General features: G+C 41.6%; 2 protein-coding genes across 3 annotated transcripts; one reads left to right on the top strand and one right to left on the bottom strand.

Moving 5' to 3' along the window:
• Nucleotides 1,789-18,931, bottom strand: STARD4 (StAR related lipid transfer domain containing 4). 2 transcript variants are annotated; one of them, XM_018049979.1, is made up of 6 exons: nucleotides 18,828-18,931; nucleotides 10,757-10,870; nucleotides 9,748-9,797; nucleotides 4,806-4,932; nucleotides 3,944-4,058; nucleotides 1,789-3,055 (listed from the first exon to the last, which is right to left on the bottom strand). In XM_018049979.1, the coding sequence occupies exons 2-6, from the start codon at nucleotides 10,859-10,861 to the stop codon at nucleotides 2,826-2,828; spliced, it is 627 nt and encodes a 208-aa protein (XP_017905468.1). In that variant the 5' UTR covers nucleotides 10,862-10,870; nucleotides 18,828-18,931; the 3' UTR covers nucleotides 1,789-2,825. The 2 variants fall into 2 exon arrangements, with proteins under 2 accessions (XP_017905468.1, XP_017905466.1); XM_018049977.1 differs by having other exon boundaries at nucleotides 18,841-18,926.
• On the top strand, nucleotides 18,487-19,158 carry LOC108636416 (basic proline-rich protein-like). Its single transcript, XM_018051632.1, has one exon. The coding sequence runs from the start codon at nucleotides 18,487-18,489 to the stop codon at nucleotides 19,156-19,158; it is 672 nt and encodes a 223-aa protein (XP_017907121.1).

Below are 19,565 nucleotides of genomic sequence, written 5' to 3'. Positions count from 1 at the left end.
AAGGTTAGCTATCTTAAAAGATTTTCATGATTACATGTTGAAATGATAATATTTTGGATACCCTGAAGTGAAATGAACTATACTATTCAAATTAACTTCCACTGATTCTTTTAATTTTTTAATGTGGCCGCTAGAAAAATTTAAATGACATCTACAATTATGGCTCACATTATTTTTCTATTCTACCGCACTGCTACAGAAACAGCAGATTCCATTACACGTGTTAATATTAATCCCAACCTACACTGTTAAATTTCATATCATTATGGTATTTGACATAACATATGTAACCTATTATCACAAGGCTCTTGAGCTTAGAATCAAATACACCTCTACTCTCGAGTACAAGACAAACAAAACCTGCTCTGTTTCATCATCATCTATATACTAACAACTGTGCTAAACTTTGTTTATGTATGATTCAACCAACAGGTAAAAGAGATCTTTTGAATGATAGAAATGTTCTAAAGCTGGACTGTGGTAATAGCTACACGTCTAGAAGTGCCATCCAGAAGCTGTAGGTAAACTGCAGGTAATTCAAATACGATCCTTCAATCCATCAGATGGCTCAACACTGTGAATAAATTTTTCCATGAGGGTCCTGTTACCTGCAAGGAAGTTATGAAAACCGAGAGAACACAGAGTAGCTGAGAGTGGACAGTTTATTTGCCTTTAGCAGTTCCCAGCTTAGGCAATAACAGCCCTTGTAGCAATATACATCTTGTTGCAATCTTACCCAATCTGGGCACCCTATAATTTGGACACCTGCTGGTATTTTGCCATGCTAGACAGAACACTGGAGTATAAGGAACCTCCTACTCTACACTATTAAAACCAAGTAAAAGACAATAGGGTAAGTAAAAATTAACAGTTAACAATTTCTAAGAGAAGCTGAAAGTTAAACTGCTCAGTTCTCTTTCCTTATTGCAAGAAAAAGAAGTAGCAGAGGAATTCAACAACTCAAAAATTTGGGTAGTCAATCTGGAAAAACATCGGTGATTAATGAATTTCAAGTTAAGAATATAAGATCATTTTTTGCATTGCTTCTATCAGACCTTGAAATGAATTATTTTAAATCTAAAAGTTGTGAGATCATTCACTATGGATACAATGGTACTGCCACCTTTTGTTTTGAACATTATCTCCAATAGCAAAAAAAAAAAATATAAATCAGCGCTACTTTCTCTATTTTCAAATGGGTCTGAAGAACTATGAGTAACACTCAGGGAAACACAGGAAAGCAAAATATAAATCCCACCTTCACGCAACTGAACCACTTTGTTTTTGTGCTTTTCCTGGTCTAAAGTGAAAGCGCTGTTCAGTCATGTCCAACTCTTTGCGACCCTGTGGACTGCAGCCCACCAGACTCCTCTGTCCATGGGATTCTCCAGGCAAGAGTACTGGAGTGGGCTGCCATTCCCTTCTCCAGGGGACCTTCCTGACCCAGGGATTGAACCCAGGTCTCTTGCATTTCAGGCAGATTCTTTACTGTCTGAGCCATCAGGGAAGCCCACCTTGAGGTCCATCTAGCCAATATTAATATTATGTCCAGAGCTCACTTTATCCCACATTAACCCAAGAGAAAGAAGAGAAAATGAAACAGTGGGAACAGTAATAACAACACATAAATAACTCACACTGAATAGTGAATGGATTTCAAGATGTGTGCGTATACACAAATATAAATATAAAACTTTGTGCAGACACACTGAGTTCCCTCAAATTCTCAACTTACACGTGAACTAGGCAGACAGTGCAAAAGCCAAAGAGCATGTGGGGCATTAAAGCCATTCAGGAATGTTCGCCTGATGCAGCCACAGAATCAAGTCCATTCTAGCTATGAAATGACTCATCCAGGCATTTGTATGAATCTATGAATGCATTTGTTATAGTTCCAGACTGAAATTACATCACAGTTGTGAATGTGTATGATACAGTGAGTAATTTATGATTTGAGTGACACATTTAAAACTCAAACAGGTACAAAACATTCATCAAATCTAACTTTCTAAAAAGATGATTCTCTGTTGGTTAGTACTGGATACCACTACCCATTTCACACAACCCAGAATATTGCTCAATCAACGTGGTATCCCAGCACATATCTGGCAGTTTTTTGCACTGTCTTATTCATGCATAAAGGCTTTTAAGACTCCCAAAATAAAAGCACATAAGGATACAAATATATTTTTAAAGGTATCTACAAAATACTGTTATCTAGGTATCAAAACTGAATTGCATTGTATTAGGATACCTATTCTTATTTCTGATATTTTCAATATTTAAAGTAGTTCAAGTCAATAGTGCAGTTCATCTTTAGGAAGTATAGAGAAAAGTAGTATTTCTTTAGTCCAAGATATTGTTAAACTCACAGAGCATACATATAGTAAAACATTAATATATAACTTCCTCCAAAGTTAAAACTTTTACAGAATGTTTATAAAGCTCTAAAACAGGTGATTTTAACCTACCAGCAAGAAGCTTGGCTTTCTCTAATTTCTAAGCAGCCAAAATATTCCTACTGAGGCATGATTCAATTTCTTGAGAGTTTATGTCAAAGACCTATATCTACTTCTTGGTGAATTTCTGTCATCCTCTCCATTCCTAGACACACTACCATTCCAAACAATGTGCAAATAACTGTTTAGGAAAACTGAGATGCTCACTCTAGCTAGCTATTTACTTTCTGAATAAAATAAACCAAAAGCATCTCAAAATTTTCTACAGGCTACGCAGAAGAGAGGGAAGGGTGATTTTCTATGAGCCACACAACTAGGAGATGGAGCTGAACCGGAGAATGCGCTACTGCTGTGAGTTTAAGCAAATTATGCCTTTTGTAAGGCTTTTTGTAAATCACCATAGAAGTTAATTAAAGTGCTTGCCATAGCTGTATCTACTGCAGACTGGGGAATCATTCCACGCAGATCCGTCTGAATATAGCCTGTCAAAAGACTCTGGCTTGGACTGTCTTTAAGAGGAACACAAAACCAACCACAGGGATGGTTATATCCACGAACAAATTCTGATCTCTTTTCACTCCAGTCAAGACTTATCCCTACAAGGCAATTTAAAATAAGATTATTAACAGCAGTGACTGACATTAATCTAAAATTCATTAAAAGTACTATCAGATTGCTTATTTAAACATTCTTTTCCATGTAGATGAAAACTAAGCCCCAAGAGTGACCGTGGAAGAATGAAAAAGATAATTACCAAGTGGAATTCTGACAGAGCCTGGTAGATGTATAATAGGGAAAGTTCTAATCCCTTCAGAATAAATGGCATGTCATCTTGGTAACTCCCTGGAAAACAGGAACCTTCCCATCGCAGTGGGCCCCAGGCACCAAGAATCACACCTGCAGTGTGACCCTTGCTCCTACAGGCCCCGCCATATCCAACCTGGCTCTGATGACTGACAGTAAACAGGTGGATGTGTACCTGAAACTGCCAACTCAAAACACTCTGTACATACAAAAACACTAATTTACCTACAGATATATTTTCAAAAGCATGAGCCTTCTAACAATATTTTCAATTTTGAAAAGAAAATTACTACACAGCTCAAGTAAGGAAAAATATTCTAGCACATGCCAAGCGTATTTTTTTTAGAGTATATGACCAAGAAGCTATTTCTTGAGAGTGACTTAGAAGGAAACCCACTGACAAGACCCCTTTCTTGGAGGCAGTCACGTGACCCATATTTGTTAGCTGTGGCATGAAGGGTACTATGTAATGGGGAACAAAAACTCATCAGAAAGACTGCAAAACCCTTCCTGATATTGTTACTTTCATCCCTAAGGTTTGGCATTTGCAAACCAAGCTTATTGACTATAAAACAACCATGAAGGTTGAAAATATATCTTGTGTAGAAAGAAACACCCAGCCTAGAAAACTCAAAATTTACAACAAACTGAGAGAAAGTAAGAGGCTTTGAGACATTTACCACAAGATAGAAGCCCTTCTTTATAGCCCACAGTGTAGGAGAAGTCAACAAACTCTCTTGGAGAGATTATATTCCAAAGCTGACCCGCAGTTGTATAACGCATCACACAGCAATTCTGAAAAAGAACAGCAAACAGCTGTTAGTAATACAAGCAACACAGACACAGACTCACATAAGTTAACCTGTAGTAAAACATTAACACTCACTTAAAATGTGTTATAATGATTACCAACATTTCTTACAGTGATTCTGACAGATTTAGAAATCTATTCTGTATCTCACTGTTATATATGGACATGTGCATGATATACAATCAAAGTACAGAGGTAAGTTACCCAGAATCCAAATCTCTCTTTCAAAACAGTCACCTCATATCCTATATGATAAGTGGAGGCAGGCAGTATAGACTGTAGATGGGTAAGATAAAATCCACAAACACTTTGATTAAAACAAACATGGCAAGAAATGAATTAATAAGACAGAAAAAGCCACTTTCATTACATACTTCTTTAATACCAAAGGTGGCATTTTTTTCTTTGATTTTGGCTTAATATTAACAGAAAACCTACATACTATTACCTAGAAAACTAAATATGATGGTGGTATTTTCAGAATTTTAGATTTCAGAACCTCAAAGTTTTATAATCAAAGACATACTTTTCTTAAGCAGAATGGATAAAGCTATTGCAAAAAACAAACTCAGTTCTAACACTCATTAGAGATCTTTGCTGTGACTGCTTAGTCTCAACACAGTGACTACAGTAGTGAATGCAAGTGCATACACACTTGAGCACTCGCGTGCACAGTCTCACACACGACAGACACACACACACAATCTGCAGCAATGTTTCAAAACAAATACCTCTTCAAAGTGCTCCAAAATATCCAAAGAGGTCATTAAGCTGTCCCAATCCAAGCGACAGGGACCTGGGCGTATATGGTCTATTACACTATTGACAACATCGTCTATCACACCTTGGGCTTTGAAGCTGGAAAAAAAATATTAAAGTCAAATGCTATTGGAATGAAAAATTTCAGTATGCTCTCATAGTTCACAGTTCACTTCAAAGAAAGTAAAATTTAGTGAAGATTTTTTGAAAAGAGTAAATCCTTACAACCTGTCTGATAAATTAGGTTCTATCAATTATTTCATCAGAATGTACTGTGAAGATCTAATAGGAGATCTGAAGGCTATCTTCCACATTATCATGAACACAGTAAGCACCTTCATGTCACACTGGAGCCAAGAACAGTCTGCAGAACACTGTAATGCTCCATTACTTTCTATGCTGTTCTTTTCTCAGATACGCTCTAACATGGTACTAGTATATCCATGTTTTAGCCTGACTTTCAAAAACTTTTTATTAGGGATAGAAAAATAGGTCACCCAGGAATAGAACACCCAGGACTGACTCATGATTAACAGCAGAACTTAACATATTTCAAAGGTAGCAGGCCGCATCAGTAGGAAAAAGATGCACTATTTCATAAATGGTGTATGGATTCAATAGTTATCCTAACAGAGAAAATAAATCTGAATTCTTGCTTCACATCAGTCAAGACAATTCCAGACAGACTAAATACCACTATATAAAAGGTAAAATTTTTGAACTTTGAGAAAATTATTAAGTTACTATCTTTGTAACCTCAGGATACAGGAAGATTATTTGACTACATAAAACAGAAATAACACAAGATGGTTAAAATTAAAAACTTGCATACCACAAATGACAAAATAAGTAATTTCTTTAAAAACTAGTTGCAGACTGGAAGAATATAAGCGTAACACATATTTAGATGCTGCTTCTTAGTTGCTCAGCTGTGTCCAACTCTTTGTGACCCTATGGACTGTAGACTGCCAGGCTCCTCTGTCCATGGGATTATCCAGGCAAGAATGCTGGAGTGAATTGCCATTTCCTTCTCCCAGGGGATATTCCTGACCCAGGGATCAAACGTGGGTCTCCTGCATTGCAGAGAGATTCTTTATTGTCTGAACCACCAGGAAAGCCCATAACAGGTGGTGCTAGTAGTAAAGAGCCTGCCACCGAGTGCAAGAGACTTTAGAGATGAAGGTTTGATCCCCTAACCCATTCCAGTATTCTTGCCAGGAGAACCCCATGGGCTGAGGAGACTGATGGGCTACAGTCCATAAGGTTGCAAAGAGCTAGACATGACTGAAGTGACTCAGCACAGCACAGCACATACTTATAGAAGATATATGATTCAGTTCAGTTCAGTCGCTCGGTCACGTCTGACTCTTTGTGATCCCATGGACTGCAGCACACCAGGCCTCCCTGTCCATCACCAACTCCCAGAGTTTACTCAAACTCATGTCCATTGAGTCAGTGATGCCATCCAACTATCTCATCCTCTGTCATCCCCTTCTCCTCCCGCCTTCAATCTTTTCCTGGAATCAGGGTCTTTTCCAATGAGTCAGTTCTTCGCATCAGGTGGCCAAAGTATTGGAGTTTCAGCTTCAGCATCAGTCCTTCCAATGAATATCCAGGGCTGATCTCCTTTAGGATGGACTGGTTGGATCTCCTTGAAGTCCAAGGGACTCTCAAGAGTCTTCTCCAACACCACAGTTCAAAAGCATCAATTCTTCGGCGCTCAGCTTTCTTTATAGTTCAACTCTCACATCCATACATGACCACTGTAAAAACCATAGCCTTGACTAGACGACCTTTGTTGGAACCACTGTTCAAACAACGAGATAAAGACAATCCAAAGAAAAGATGGGCAAAGGACAAGAGTGACCTGAAAGATCAATAAACCTAGAAAAGATGCCCAATGTCACTCATAGTCAAATAATTACTAGCCAAGATACCATCCTGCCAGAGATTAAGAAATTAATAACAAGTGTTGAATGGAAGAAAATTACATCTCTCAAAGTGCTATCACCGCTTTACAGAACAGTTTGACAACAGGTACATACCCAAGAAAACGATACACATGTGCAAAAGGAGACGTGTACCAAGAAGCATACAATCTGCAAACACAGATAAACACACTGTGGAATGTGAATATAGAACTGAAAGTACAGATCAACATGTAATAACATGGGTAAACTGAAACGTAACATCGAACAGAAAAAATTAAAACATATTACCAGAAGAAACACACACACACATATGGCCCAAGTATGAAACATGAATACTACAACTTCAAGACAGTAGTTACCTGCGAGAAAGGAAAAAGAGACAGACTGGCTCTAACTATCATTATTTTGGGGGTCTTTTTTCTCTTTTTTAAGCATCTGAAGCTTTTTATCAGTTTGCAAATATCTCAAGCTCAAGCTTATACTATCCTCCATCTTAAATCTGCTCTTTCGCCTAGGTTCTCTAACTTGGGACGAGGGTAGGGGTGGGTAATACAAATTAATTCAGGCATCCAAATTAGAAATCTGGGATTCAACTTCAACACTTCTTTTTCTCTTAACCCCATTCAAACAGTCAGAACTAGAAAGTCACTGTGTTTTACCAAGATGACTTTCTAAACATTAAGTACACAGAACAACATGTGGGTTTCGACAGATGTTAGTTATCATCACCACTGTCATCATTACGCTACCATCAAATCTCTTTCAAGTCCATTTGTCCTTTTCAGCTCCGCTGCTGTGTCCTTAGTTTGGGAACTCTGTGTCCAACTCAATACTGCATCAGTTTCTAGCTCTTCTGATCATATAACTCTAAGAATCTGAAAAAAAGCCACAGATCTCTTCCCAGGAATACACATTGTCAGAAAACTTTGTATACAATCATGCTACTGCTAAGTCACTTCAGTCGTGCCCGACTCTGCGCGAGCCCACAGACGGCAGCCCACCAGGCTCCCCTGTCCCTGGGATTCTCCAGGCAAGAACACTGGAGTGGGCTGCCATTTCCTTCTCCAATAGATGAAACAGAAAAGTGAAAGTGAAGTTGCTCAGTTGTGTCCAACTCTTAGCGACCCCATGGACCACAGCCCACCAGGCTCCTCCGTCCATGGGATTTTCCAGGCAAGAATACTGGAATGGGCTGCCATTTCCTTCTCCATGAAAGTAAAAAGTGAAAGTGAAGTCACTCAGTTGTATCCAGCTCTTAGCAACCCCAAGGACTGCAGCCTACCAGGCTCCTCCAAACATGGGATATTCCAGGCAAGAGTACTGGAGTGGGTGCCATTGTCTACAATCATAGGGACACTTTAAGAAGCCAGCTGTGGTCTCCCAGGATACAAGCTCTTCTCTAAACTTTCTATGCTCATTTCTGTCTCTCACAACTGTTACCATAATAAATACAAAATCCTTTGAGGACCTGGGAGGGTTGGGTTGAGCAGAGGATAAATACAAAACCGAACTCCTTGGTTTAAGAATTCAGAAGTCCTTCAGACGTGCTCTCCTCATTCCTATACTTTATGTTCCAACTATATAAACACAACAGGAACCTCTGTAAAAAAAAGTCAGTCGCTCAGTCGTGTTCGACTCTTTGTGACCCTTGGACTGTAACCCACCAGGCTTCTCTGTCCATGGAGTTCTCCAGTCAAGAATACAGGAGTGGGTTGCCATTCTCTTCTCCAGGGGATCTTCCTGACCCAGGGATCGAACCCATGTCTCCTGCATTGCAGGCAGATTCTTTACTGTCTGAGACAACAGGGAAGCCTAAATTCTGTAAACAAACTCTCAGTGTTTCCCATCTACCTGGAAGTCATCTGTGTTAATGTGATTAAGTGCAGTTCTCTCTGCCTCATTCCCTAAGAAACATCTGTCTGTTCTTTCTGGCTCAGCCCAGGTATCAGCTCTTCTGTGAGTTTTTATCACTAAGCACAGTGCCCCCAGGCACTTTTAGACTTTTTCAGCCCCGGTGGGGAGTTACTGATCTAAAGGGTTAACTTCCACACTTGCTTACAGTGTTCAATCCAACCCTAACTGTCCTTCTCATAAATACTGTACAACTTACCTTTCTGGAAATGCTATCTTTGGCAATACACTTCAAAACATTCTGTATGTATAAAGTGTGGTCAATAGTTTCATTTTAAAAAGTGCCAAGCCCCCAGAATATGAATATCCCACTCCAATTACACAAGGCACCTATCTGCACTGGCTTTAAAAAACAATATTTTTTTTTTACTGCTTAAAGACATAATTCTTACTCTGCTATATGCAAAAAATAAATAAACAAAAATCACACATAAAACTGCCATCTAGAGGTACATACTTTTGTGTTAAATAAAAACATTTTAATATAAAAATATAGTTAAAGTCAACTCATGACTGTGCTACATACAGTTTAGTACTCTGCTTTATTCATTTTTCATTATATCTTTAGCATTTTTTATGTTCTTAAATAATATCTGAAAATATGGTTTCTAAAGATTGTAAAATAGCACATTTTATAATTTAATCATTCCTTAATTATTGATTATTCAGGTTGTTTATAATTTTTAATGTTTTAAGTAACATGATAGAAGAGACAAGTACTTAAATAATTATTAATTTCCAATGATTTCTTCAATACAAAATATGCTACAGTACTGAGTAAGTGCAGAAGGAATATTAGAAGTATTTTATATACCACAGTAAGAAATTAAGATTTTATCAGCTATACCATCATTTATGATTCTCAAAACCACCAACTCTATTCACCAGAGATACAGATATTTTAAAAGCTTTGAATGCATAACATGATTTTCTTCTCAGAAAGTTTAAAATCTTAAAAGCAAAAGCCAAACTTTACTGCCAATGATCATTTAGTGATCATGAGTATATGTGTATATACATTTGAAGTTTAGCAGTATTTTAAGAGCTATGTAAAACTACAAGAATTACTTACAGATATCCATTAAATTCTTCTGAAGGTTTCCTCCAAATTGTTACATCTTTCTATACAAATAAAAACAGTGTATAGTGATAATTACATAGGTGGCAACCTGGATATAAAACTGACAATTTCATAAAGTCTACAGCATTAGCTTTTGCATGAAAACAAAACATAAGTAAACATTCAAAGAAATACATACAAGTCACTCATACCATCAAAGAATCCATGTCTGAATTTTTTCTGTATCCTAAAGTACTACACATCTTACTTAAATTACAGACCCCTAGGAAAAGGCTTTTCAGCAGCTTAAAGACACCCAAGCACTAAGATCCGGTGATGGCACTCTCACTGGCCATTATTTGCATGATTACAGTCTCATCTATTTACCATTACTGAAGAATTCAGTCTAAGATACTAGAATCTTAAATATTTAATTCTGAATTTGCTCATATATCTTTTTAAGTTTAAGCAATTCACATCTATGATGACAGTACTACCCTGAATCAGTCCTGACATTTTTTTCCTGATCATCTCATAAGAAATTCTGAGCATCAGAACAGCTAAAGCACTTAACTGGAAGAGTCCTGGTCTCTAGGGTTGGCTCTGTCAACACTCAACTGTGTGACGGTTCGGGGAAGTCGTACTGGTGAAAAAAAGAATACTAATGGACCACCCTCACAGGCTTGTTAAAATATCTGAAATGATTTCAAACTATCAATTTCTATACTTTCCTTTCTTAAACTGACCATGACATGTTTCATTTATTGACCTGAGAGGCTGCTCTTTACGGTCTTGTTGCCGTGAGTCTCTTCCTGTGTCCATTATCTGAAGAGCTGATGACCATAGTGCAGGACTGCTGTCCCTCCTCTGCGAGCTATTAAACCACCAGCTTTACTGACACATTCATCTACCCTGCACATTCATCTAAAGTGTGGTCCATATTTTTCTATACCATTTTGAAAGTCATCCACCAGCTCATTAGCAGACAGACCCCCAAACACAAATAAGTTAATTAATTTACCGTCTTCTTAGCAACTCGCCACTTTTCATCTTCAAGGTTGTGGTACTGGATAAGAGTGTTTTTAAGTCTAGTCGCCAAAACAGCTGCATCAGGCAGGGCTTCCATTTATTTTTCCTGTTACAGAGACTAAGATTATCATCAGCAAATACCAGAGTCAGATCCAGCAGACGAGGGGGGAGGGCTCAAATCTGACATCATTAAAAAAATCCTCCGGGAGCTGCAGAGACACCTACACATGGAGCCCACCCCAAGTCAGTAATCAGAATCCCTGCGCATGGCTCCTTCCTCAAAGCTTCCAGGATGTGGAACACAAAGGATAAGAATCATATATCTTGCGTTATTAAAATCCTCATATAAAAAAGAAGATACAATCCTATTTCCCTTTCCAATAGAATTGAACCAAAAGAAATAAATTAAAAAACTCAAATAACAACAACAAAAAAACACAAAACTGCTCTTTCCAAAATACAAAAATAATATACAAGGTATAAACTTTTAAAAGTCCTTAGAGTTTTAGCAATTGAAAATTTTCATTTTACCATTCAACAGACATAGCACTCATTCTAGCAGATAAATGACAACCACAGTTGGAAACATCGCACATCTTTTAAGGACAGGGCTGGGGAAAAAAAGAGATAGGGCTAGAGACCTCTGAAGAATTTCAAAAGTCTCAAGAATTCTACTGACTTCAATATTTTATTTGATGAAGTGTCACATGATTCAGTGAGGTATCTGTGTAACAAAAGAGGTGATATGAAGACCTCTGAGCTACCAATACAGCATAAATAAGTGGTTTATAGTTTTAAGGCAATAATTTAACTATATAAAGAAGAATGATTAATAGTTGCAAAGAAAAGCTATCGTTCAGCAATACTTTGAAAGGGAAATGATAACTAAACCTGAAAGAAAATAGTATGAGGGATTCTATACTGTAATCATTGTAGAACATTGCTGCAGATTCTCTGATGAGTCTGACACTGCATGACTTCTGCCACTAGCTAAGAGAAGTCCATGCAGTCTCTGGATGTCTGAGAATGATCACTCCAGGAGCCTCTGATAAACGAGCAAGCACACAAGGAATCCGGTTACCCTGAGGCTGCTGCTGGAAAGGCCCAAGTGGAAAGAAGAGGAAAGGAGGGAAAACAACAGACAGACACACACAAGAAGGGAAAAACGGACACACACACACACACAACTCCCCAAAGTCCCAGCTCGAAAAGTCCTATTTACAGCTTCATGCCTAATGGGCATCTCTTGACTCTTCAGGCTTCCTTTAAGTTGCCTCAGTCTTACTTGTCTTAATAATTTTACTATTAAAATGATAATTGAGCCAGCTGCTCAAGATTAAAAGCCTTAGAATCACCCCCATAGATATCAGGAGGTTCACCACACACCACTGCCTACAATGCTCCTCTCCTACCGGTTTTCTTCCTGTCCCTTAGCTAAGTTCAGCTCGTCACTGACTCTGGGCCTTTGTACATGCCATTACTTCTCTGCCTGGATTACTAGATCCCAAACCTGAGTGTGACTAGTAACAGCCTGTAGTAACAATTTCAGTTTAAACCTCCTGTCCTTAACACAACATTCCCCAAATCACTATAATACCCTTCTTTTATTTCCTGCATAGTGTATCACTATGTGAAACTAACTTGTTTACTTACTGATATACTATATTATGGGTTTCCCAGGTGGCTCAGTGGTAAAGAATCCACCTGTCAACACAGGAGACACAAGAGGCCTGAGTTCAATCTCTGCGTCGGGAAGATCCCCTGGAGAAGAAAATGGCAACCCACTCTAGTATTCTTGCCTGGGAAATCCCACCGACAGAGGAGCCTGGCAGTTTACAGTCCATGGGGTCACAGAGAATCAGACACGACTGAACACACACACACTATACTCTACTCTTTGACTGCCGTGTCCCTTACTAATAAGAGGGGTGGTCCCATGTCTGCTTTTTAACTACTATAACCCCACCAAGTAGAACACTGTCTGAAACACAGCAGGCCCTTAATATTTACTGAAGTGTATTTGCTTCAGAACATGAATTAACTTCTCTCCTTTTGGTGCCATGGTACTCTCCACTAAAAGGCTAAGGAAGAAAAGGCTTTGGAGAAAGCTGTCCATTGACAGATCACGAAGTTACTGCAAGAAAAGATCCAAATGGAGTATCAAGGCTCACACCTCTGTGGGAAAGGATGCCGCTCTCACCACAGGTGCGCACGTCAGAATCGCCTGGCTGTACTTTGCAGCAGTTGTTGATGTTGACAAAGCCTCTCTCCTTGGTCAGGCTCCTCTGAGCTCTCTTCGCAATGAGGCCTAGCCCTTGGGAAGCTGGTGGCTTAGCGGAAACGAATCCGCCTGCAATGCAGTTCTAAGAGATGCAGGTCTGATCCCTGGGTCAGGAAGGCTCCCCTGGAGGAGGGCATGGCAAGCCCTCCAGTCTTCGTGCCTGGAGACTCCCATGGACTGAGAAGCCTGGCGGACTACAGTCCGCGGGTTCGCAGAGAGTCGGACACGACTGGGCAGCACACGCCAGCTCCTGGGCTTGTCCTTGGGCCCCACAGTCCAGTTTCCGCAAGAGCCCTGCTGAGTCAGCTTTATGAAATCCCCTACCCTGGAACTTCCTTATCCCACTTTCAATCTTATCACCCTAGCCTGCCTTTAGCAAGAATCCTGTCAAGTTGCTTTAGGGTAATACCCCTTAGTAATTTTTCACTCACTGACACCCACCTTGCTCCCTTGCTATCCACCCCCATTTGCCCTTGCTGTATTCAGAATGAAGCCTAGTTCTATCCCAAGGTTTCTTTTCCACTATTGCAACAGTCACTGAATAAGATTCGCCTTTACCACTCACTCTAATTTGTGTCTGCCTCTGGTTTTCTGTGACACTGATTTTGGATATTAGATTTCATGGACCTCAGCCAGATAGTCTGATTCAGTGGGTCTGCTCTGGAACAGGCCCCAGAAAACTAGGTCCTTTAAAAAGCCTCACTGATCATTCTGTTATGCAGTCAGGAGTGACAGCCATTAATCTGAAAACTAAAGTGTCAAAAATAAGTCAGTGCTATAGGTAATATTGAATCAGCACAGACCAGAGCGTAAAAGCCATTAAACATGATGAAACATGAAAATGAGACAGAAGTTCGGGAAAGGAAAAAAAGCTTCTTCTCTATTCTCTGATGATCTATCCTGAGATCTGCAAATTAAACTGACAAAAGATAAACAGAAAAAAACGTTAACAAAACGTACTTGATGACAATATTTAATTTATATGTGCAAAGAGAAGCAATTACATGTGGAGTTTATACACCATTTTAAAAGAGAGTGATAAACTGCGGAAAAATGACAAGACAAGGGAAAGGGGGTTTGAGCTTCTAGGGGTGGTAAATTATTGCAAAATAAATATATGAGGAAGAATAATAAAAGATAAGGGCTATTTTAGTACAGCTAGACGGTGTGGACCATCTCAGGGCCAAATTTCTGTCTCCATTGATCGCGGTTATTCTCCTGGCACAGGAGCAAAGTCAGTCCTTCACAAAAGGGAATTTATGTCCTATTTTTAGGCAGATAGTGGAAGGAAAAATAGTTCTGCTTTTGCTGCTTCTTAATTGCCTTCAGCTCAAAGTAAACTTTTTTCTGAAGTAGCATATTTTGGGGTGGCATATACCTTCAGAGGGCTTCCGTGGTGGCTCAGTGGGTAAAGAATCTGCCTGAAATGTAGGAGACTTGGGTTCAATCCCTGGGTTGGGAAGATCCCCTGGCGGAGGGAATGGCAACCCACTCCAGTATTCTTGCCTGGAGAAGCCCCATGAGCCCCAGAGAAGCCTGGTGAGCTACACAGTCCATGGGGTCTCAGAGTCAGACACGACTGAGCGACTAAGCACAGCACATCCCTTCAGAAACATGGAAAAGTATATAGAGAAAATTCAATAATACAGAACTTAGGATCTATGAAAGTGTGCAAAATATTTAATAATTATAGATCCTAACCGCAGACTATAAGTGGATGAGCTCATTCAAAAAGTCTGTGAGTCAGACATAGATCCTCTTTGCACCCAAGAGACTGCTAACTTGACAGCCAGGGCAATGACCTTATGAAAGCATATGTTATAAACAAACATAAGATCTTGAGAGGACTTACAAAGGAAATTTAACTTATCTATTACCGGGATCATGCTGATTAAACAACATTCTTTAAATCCAAGGGTCACCTACCAGATTTCTGTGTCGGGCAGATAAAAGTATTTTCAAAACTCTTTGATAGAAATCAAAGGAAAGCTACTGTCAGCATAAACCATATTGTATTTATGCAAATCTAGCACACAAAAAGCAATAAAAAACTACCTCTAAAGATGAGAATCTGAATTTTTACGGTGATTATGTTAGTTATCATTCACTCCTACTGGATAATATAAAGTTCACATTCCTTAATGTGGCTTATGGGTCCATTTCCAAGCCCACTGTCTAATTTCTACTCTTCTCTCCTGGACACCCCCTTAAGACTACATCAGCTTCCCCTTAATGTGAAAAACTCCTGTTAATTGGCCTCTTTAGGTGTGGTGGAGTAGGAGGTAGAAAAGGAAGAAAAGAAAGTTTAATTACAAACTTGGGAAATCTCTCTTCTAGTCTCATGAAGTATTTAACCAGGCAGTTAACTCTTGCATGGATTTTCTTCATCAAGATTAAGTCCAAAAGAGAGTAAACAGTTACTTTCTAAACTGATCATTTGTGTGTGGACAGGCAATACAGAGCATCCCTCATGGACCAAGGTGGGATGGAGGTAGGGGGACAACACTGGGCTTATCAAGGTCTTGAGGCTTTCCTAACGTAAGAGGACATTCGCAGTCATTGAAAAGAAAAACCACAATATGCCCTATTCCAATCTCTGCCTGGTGAGAATGTCACGAAATGTTTTGAATACCATTCTGAATTCCCTCTTACTAACCTTGCTGCTACTGTTGCTAAGTCGCTTCAGTCGTGTCTGACTTTGTGAGACCCCATAGATGGCAGCCCACCAGGCTCTCCTGTCGCTGGGATTCTCCAGGCAAGAATACTGGAGTGGGTTGCCGTTTCCTTCTCCAATGCATGAAAGTGAAGTCGCTCAGTCATACCTGACTCCTAGCGACCTCATGGACTGCAGCCTACCAGGCTCCTCCATCCATGGGATTTTCCAGGCAAGAGTACTGGAGTGGGGTGCCATTGCCTTTTTCGACTAACCTTACTTGACCTTATAATAAACTCTCAAACTCCAACTGTTATACATCAGAGAAAACAGGAACCACAACTGTACCAGAATCTAACAGCTCCATATAAAAAGTTATATACTCTTGACAGTTTTATAACCAGTTCAGTTCAATGGCTCAGTCATGTCTCACTCTTTGCGACCCCATGGACTGCAGCATGCCAGGCCTCCCTGTCCATCACCAACTCCTGGAGATTGCTCAAACTCATGTCCATCAAGTCAGTGATGCCATCCAACCATCTCATCCTCTGGCCTCCCCTTCTCCTCCTGCCCTTAATCTTTCCCAGCATCAGGATCTTTTACAATGAGTTCTTCACATCAGGTGGCCAAAGTATTAGAGTTTCAGCTTCAGCCAAGTGCTAAGTAATGTCTGCCTATATTTTTTCCTTCTGTTAGCTGCTGTCGTATCTGACTCTTGTGATCCCATGGACCGTAGCCCACCAGGCTCCTCTGTCAACGGAATTCTCCAGGCAAGAATACTGGAGCGAGTTGCCATTTCCTACTCCAGGGGATCTTCCCAACCCAGGAATCCAACCCAGGTCTCATGCATTGCAGTCAGAGTCTTTACTATCTGAGCTACCAATCACTTTGCTCACGTTTTCCATATTTATGTTTTTAAAGTGTTCACTAGTGTAGACAGTGGTTCCCATCATAGACTGGGCAGCCTTCACAAGTTAAACATTTTCTTGAGGCCATCTATCAGCATCAGTCTTTGACCAATACAATTTCAATCTTTGTCGAACATCAGTGAAATGGCCATAGGTTTCAATTATATATGGAACATAATAAGTAAGTGTTAATTGCTCAGTCGTGCCTGACTCTTGGAGACCCCATGGACTGCAGCCCACCAGGCTTCTCTGTCCATGAGAATTCCCAAGCAAGGATATTGGAGTGGGTTGCCATGTCTTCTCCAGGGGATCTTCCCAACGCAGGGATCGAACCCAAGTCTCCTGCACTGCAGGCAGATTCTTTACCGACTGAGCTACAAGGGAAGTCATATATGGAACATAATAAACATTTTAACCTTTAATGAAAAGTGAACGCCATAAAAATCTATTTTTACTTATGTAGTATGATTAAGTCAGAATTCACTTATTAAAGAAGTTCATAACAGAATTGTGCTTTACCTTCTATTACCTGATTGATGTGGGTTTCATTTATGTGAACAGCTTAAATTTAACATTCCATAGATTTTCCCCAAGTTGTACAAACCAAGGCCATGTAAATTATATTTTCTACCTAACACAAAAATTTCAGCATATGCTTAATTTCTGATCAATTCTGAATTAGTAATTTAGCTTTTCCAATTATTCAAGTACAACAGTTTCTCATTTTTGAGACTGGCTCTAGCAAGAATGCAACAGGGAAGGAAGCCTCCTGCAATGTGATGGATACACCTCTGATTCAGTGTTCACTTTGGCTTATTTTAGGGGCTTCCCTTGTGGCTCAGCTGGTAAAGAATCCACCTGCAATGCAGGAGACCTGGGTTCCATCCCTGGGTTGGGAAGAAACCCTGGAGAAAGGAAAGGCTACCCACTCCAGTGTTCTGGCCTAGAGAATTCCATGCCTATACAGTCCATGGGGTCGCAAACAGTTGGAGGTAACTAAGCGACTTTAACTTTCACTATTCACTTTCATAGCTCAGTTGATAAAAGAATCCACCTGCAAAGCAGGAGATCCGGGTTGGATTCCTGAGTCAGGAAGATCCACTGGAGAAGGGACAGCCTACCCACTCCAGTATTCTTGGGCTTCCCTTGTGGCTCAGCTGGTAAAGAATCTGCCTGCAATGCAGGAGACCTGGTTTGATCCTGGGTTGGGAAGATCCCCTGGAAAAGGGAAAGACTTCTCACTCCAGTATTCTGACCTGGAGAATTCGGTGGACTATCCCATGCGGTTGCAAAGAGTCGGGGACAGGACTGAGCGACTTTCACTTGGCTTATATTAGGACACAGTTTACAACACCAATGAGACTTGTACAAAACTTAATATTAAATTTTAACAATGTCACAGCTTTGAGTCCAAGTACTATTCAAGCTCCTAATACTCTAATCCTTTATTAAAAAAAAATACTGGCCAACATTTATTATTTATTACATGAGCAATCTTTTTGGCCACTTTAAACTGTATTCTTTCATTTAGTCCTCATACATAACCTTAAGAGCATATCCTACTATTATCTTTATTTTACAGAAAGTGAAAGTATCAATACGGAGATCGTCTCTTGTCCAATATCACACAGCCAATAAGTGATGGAGCCAGAATTCCAACCCACGACCTCTGCCTTCAGAGATTAAAGGGCTATTTTGTAAAACACTGGAAGCTGATCACAGGCTGGAAGAGTCTCTACAGTTGAATTTGCTGTATTTTGTCTAGGCTCTTGAACCTAAAAAAATGTCAGGTAATCTTTCCTAATTGCAATTTCGGGACAGCAGCACCATTAATTTATTGGGGAATTCCGAATTATTTTTAGTACCGAATTTGGAACACAATGAGCCCTCGGAAAACACTGCCCCTTAGTGTTTCCGCCGACGCCTGGCGTGAAGGCGCGCACCTTTCGTCTTCCGCGCACCGCAGGGGCGCCCTCAGAGAGCCTCCCCCGGCCCTGGGGCGCTCGCCGCCGCTCCCTCATCCAACACACAAGGTGCCGGCGGGCGCCCGAGCGCCGGGGAGCGGGCGGAGCGGGTGCAGACCCTGGTCCCTCCAAGGCGTCCCCGCTGGACGCAGCCTGCCTTCCCGAGGCCCCTGCCGGGACAGCCCCAGGAGGACGCCCCGCCGCCCCTCAGCCCCCGCCGCCCCTCAGCCCCCGCCGCCCCTCAGCCCCCGCCTCACCTCCGCCACTCACCGCTCCTCCGGGCGCTCCTCGGACCACTACGCGACTAGGCGCCCGGGGTCCACTCGCACCGCTCCCTGCGGCCCCGCCCGCCGAAGCCCCCTCGGCCAATGGGCGCCAGGCGCGGAGGGCACCACCTATGGGAAGGCCGTAAGTCTTCCGGGGGGCGGGCAGAGCCTCGCCCCGCCCCGCCCCGCCCCGCCCCCGCTCGCCCCGGCGCTTCCGGGGCAGAAGCCTGTAGGCCGACTTTCGTCAGCTGGGATTGGCGGGTGGCGGCTCGCGGCCTGCGGGTTGGTGGCCGCGGGTGGGCCGACTCCGCGCGAGGTGTGAGTCGGCAGCAGCCCGGCCCCCGGCGCCAGCCGGGCCCCTGCGGGCCTGGCCCGGACGGGGCGGCCTGCTTTCGAGCGCCTGAGGGCGGGTTGCCCGTGACCGCGAGTCTGGCGGAGCCGGAGAGCGCAGAGGCCTGAGAGGGCTCTGAGGGCCGGGTGGCTGCTCGGGCCCGAGTCAGACAGACGGAATATGCGCGGGCGGGAAGCGTGGGCGCTCTCGGCCCCCGGGACTCGTCACCGCCGCCGTGCGAGCCGATCTTTCTCAGTGCGGGCTTCGGGGGCAGCCCGGAGGTAGGAGCTGCGGCCGAGCAGGAGGCTGTGGCGGCCTCACAAAGCGCGCCGGCTTTCCTGTGTTCGAAGGCGGGTCACCTATCTGACGGGGAGTTTGCAGATACATTTATTGGGATA

The sequence above is a fragment of the Capra hircus genome, chromosome 7, assembly GCF_001704415.2.
Source record: "Capra hircus breed San Clemente chromosome 7, ASM170441v1, whole genome shotgun sequence".
In the NCBI taxonomy this organism is placed as follows: domain Eukaryota; kingdom Metazoa; phylum Chordata; class Mammalia; order Artiodactyla; family Bovidae; genus Capra; species Capra hircus.
The sequence above is the reverse complement of the archived record's forward strand: the minus strand, read 5'-3'. Positions and strand labels throughout refer to the sequence as shown.

Excerpts from the sequence above, each read along its gene's own strand:
- STARD4 (XM_018049979.1), bottom strand. The coding sequence starts at position 10,861 with ATGGAAGCCCTGCCTGATGCAGCTGTTTTGGCGACTAGACTTAAAAAC. Across the intron at positions 9,798-10,756 it reads GGCGAGTTGCTAAGAAGACG|AAAGATGTAACAATTTGGAG; the intron begins GTAAATTAATTA and ends TTATTTGTATAG. Across the intron at positions 4,933-9,747 it reads GAAGAATTTAATGGATATCT|CTTCAAAGCCCAAGGTGTGA; the intron begins GTAAGTAATTCT and ends TTTTTTTTCCAG.
- LOC108636416 (XM_018051632.1), top strand. The coding sequence starts at position 18,487 with ATGAGCCCTCGGAAAACACTGCCCCTTAGTGTTTCCGCCGACGCCTGG.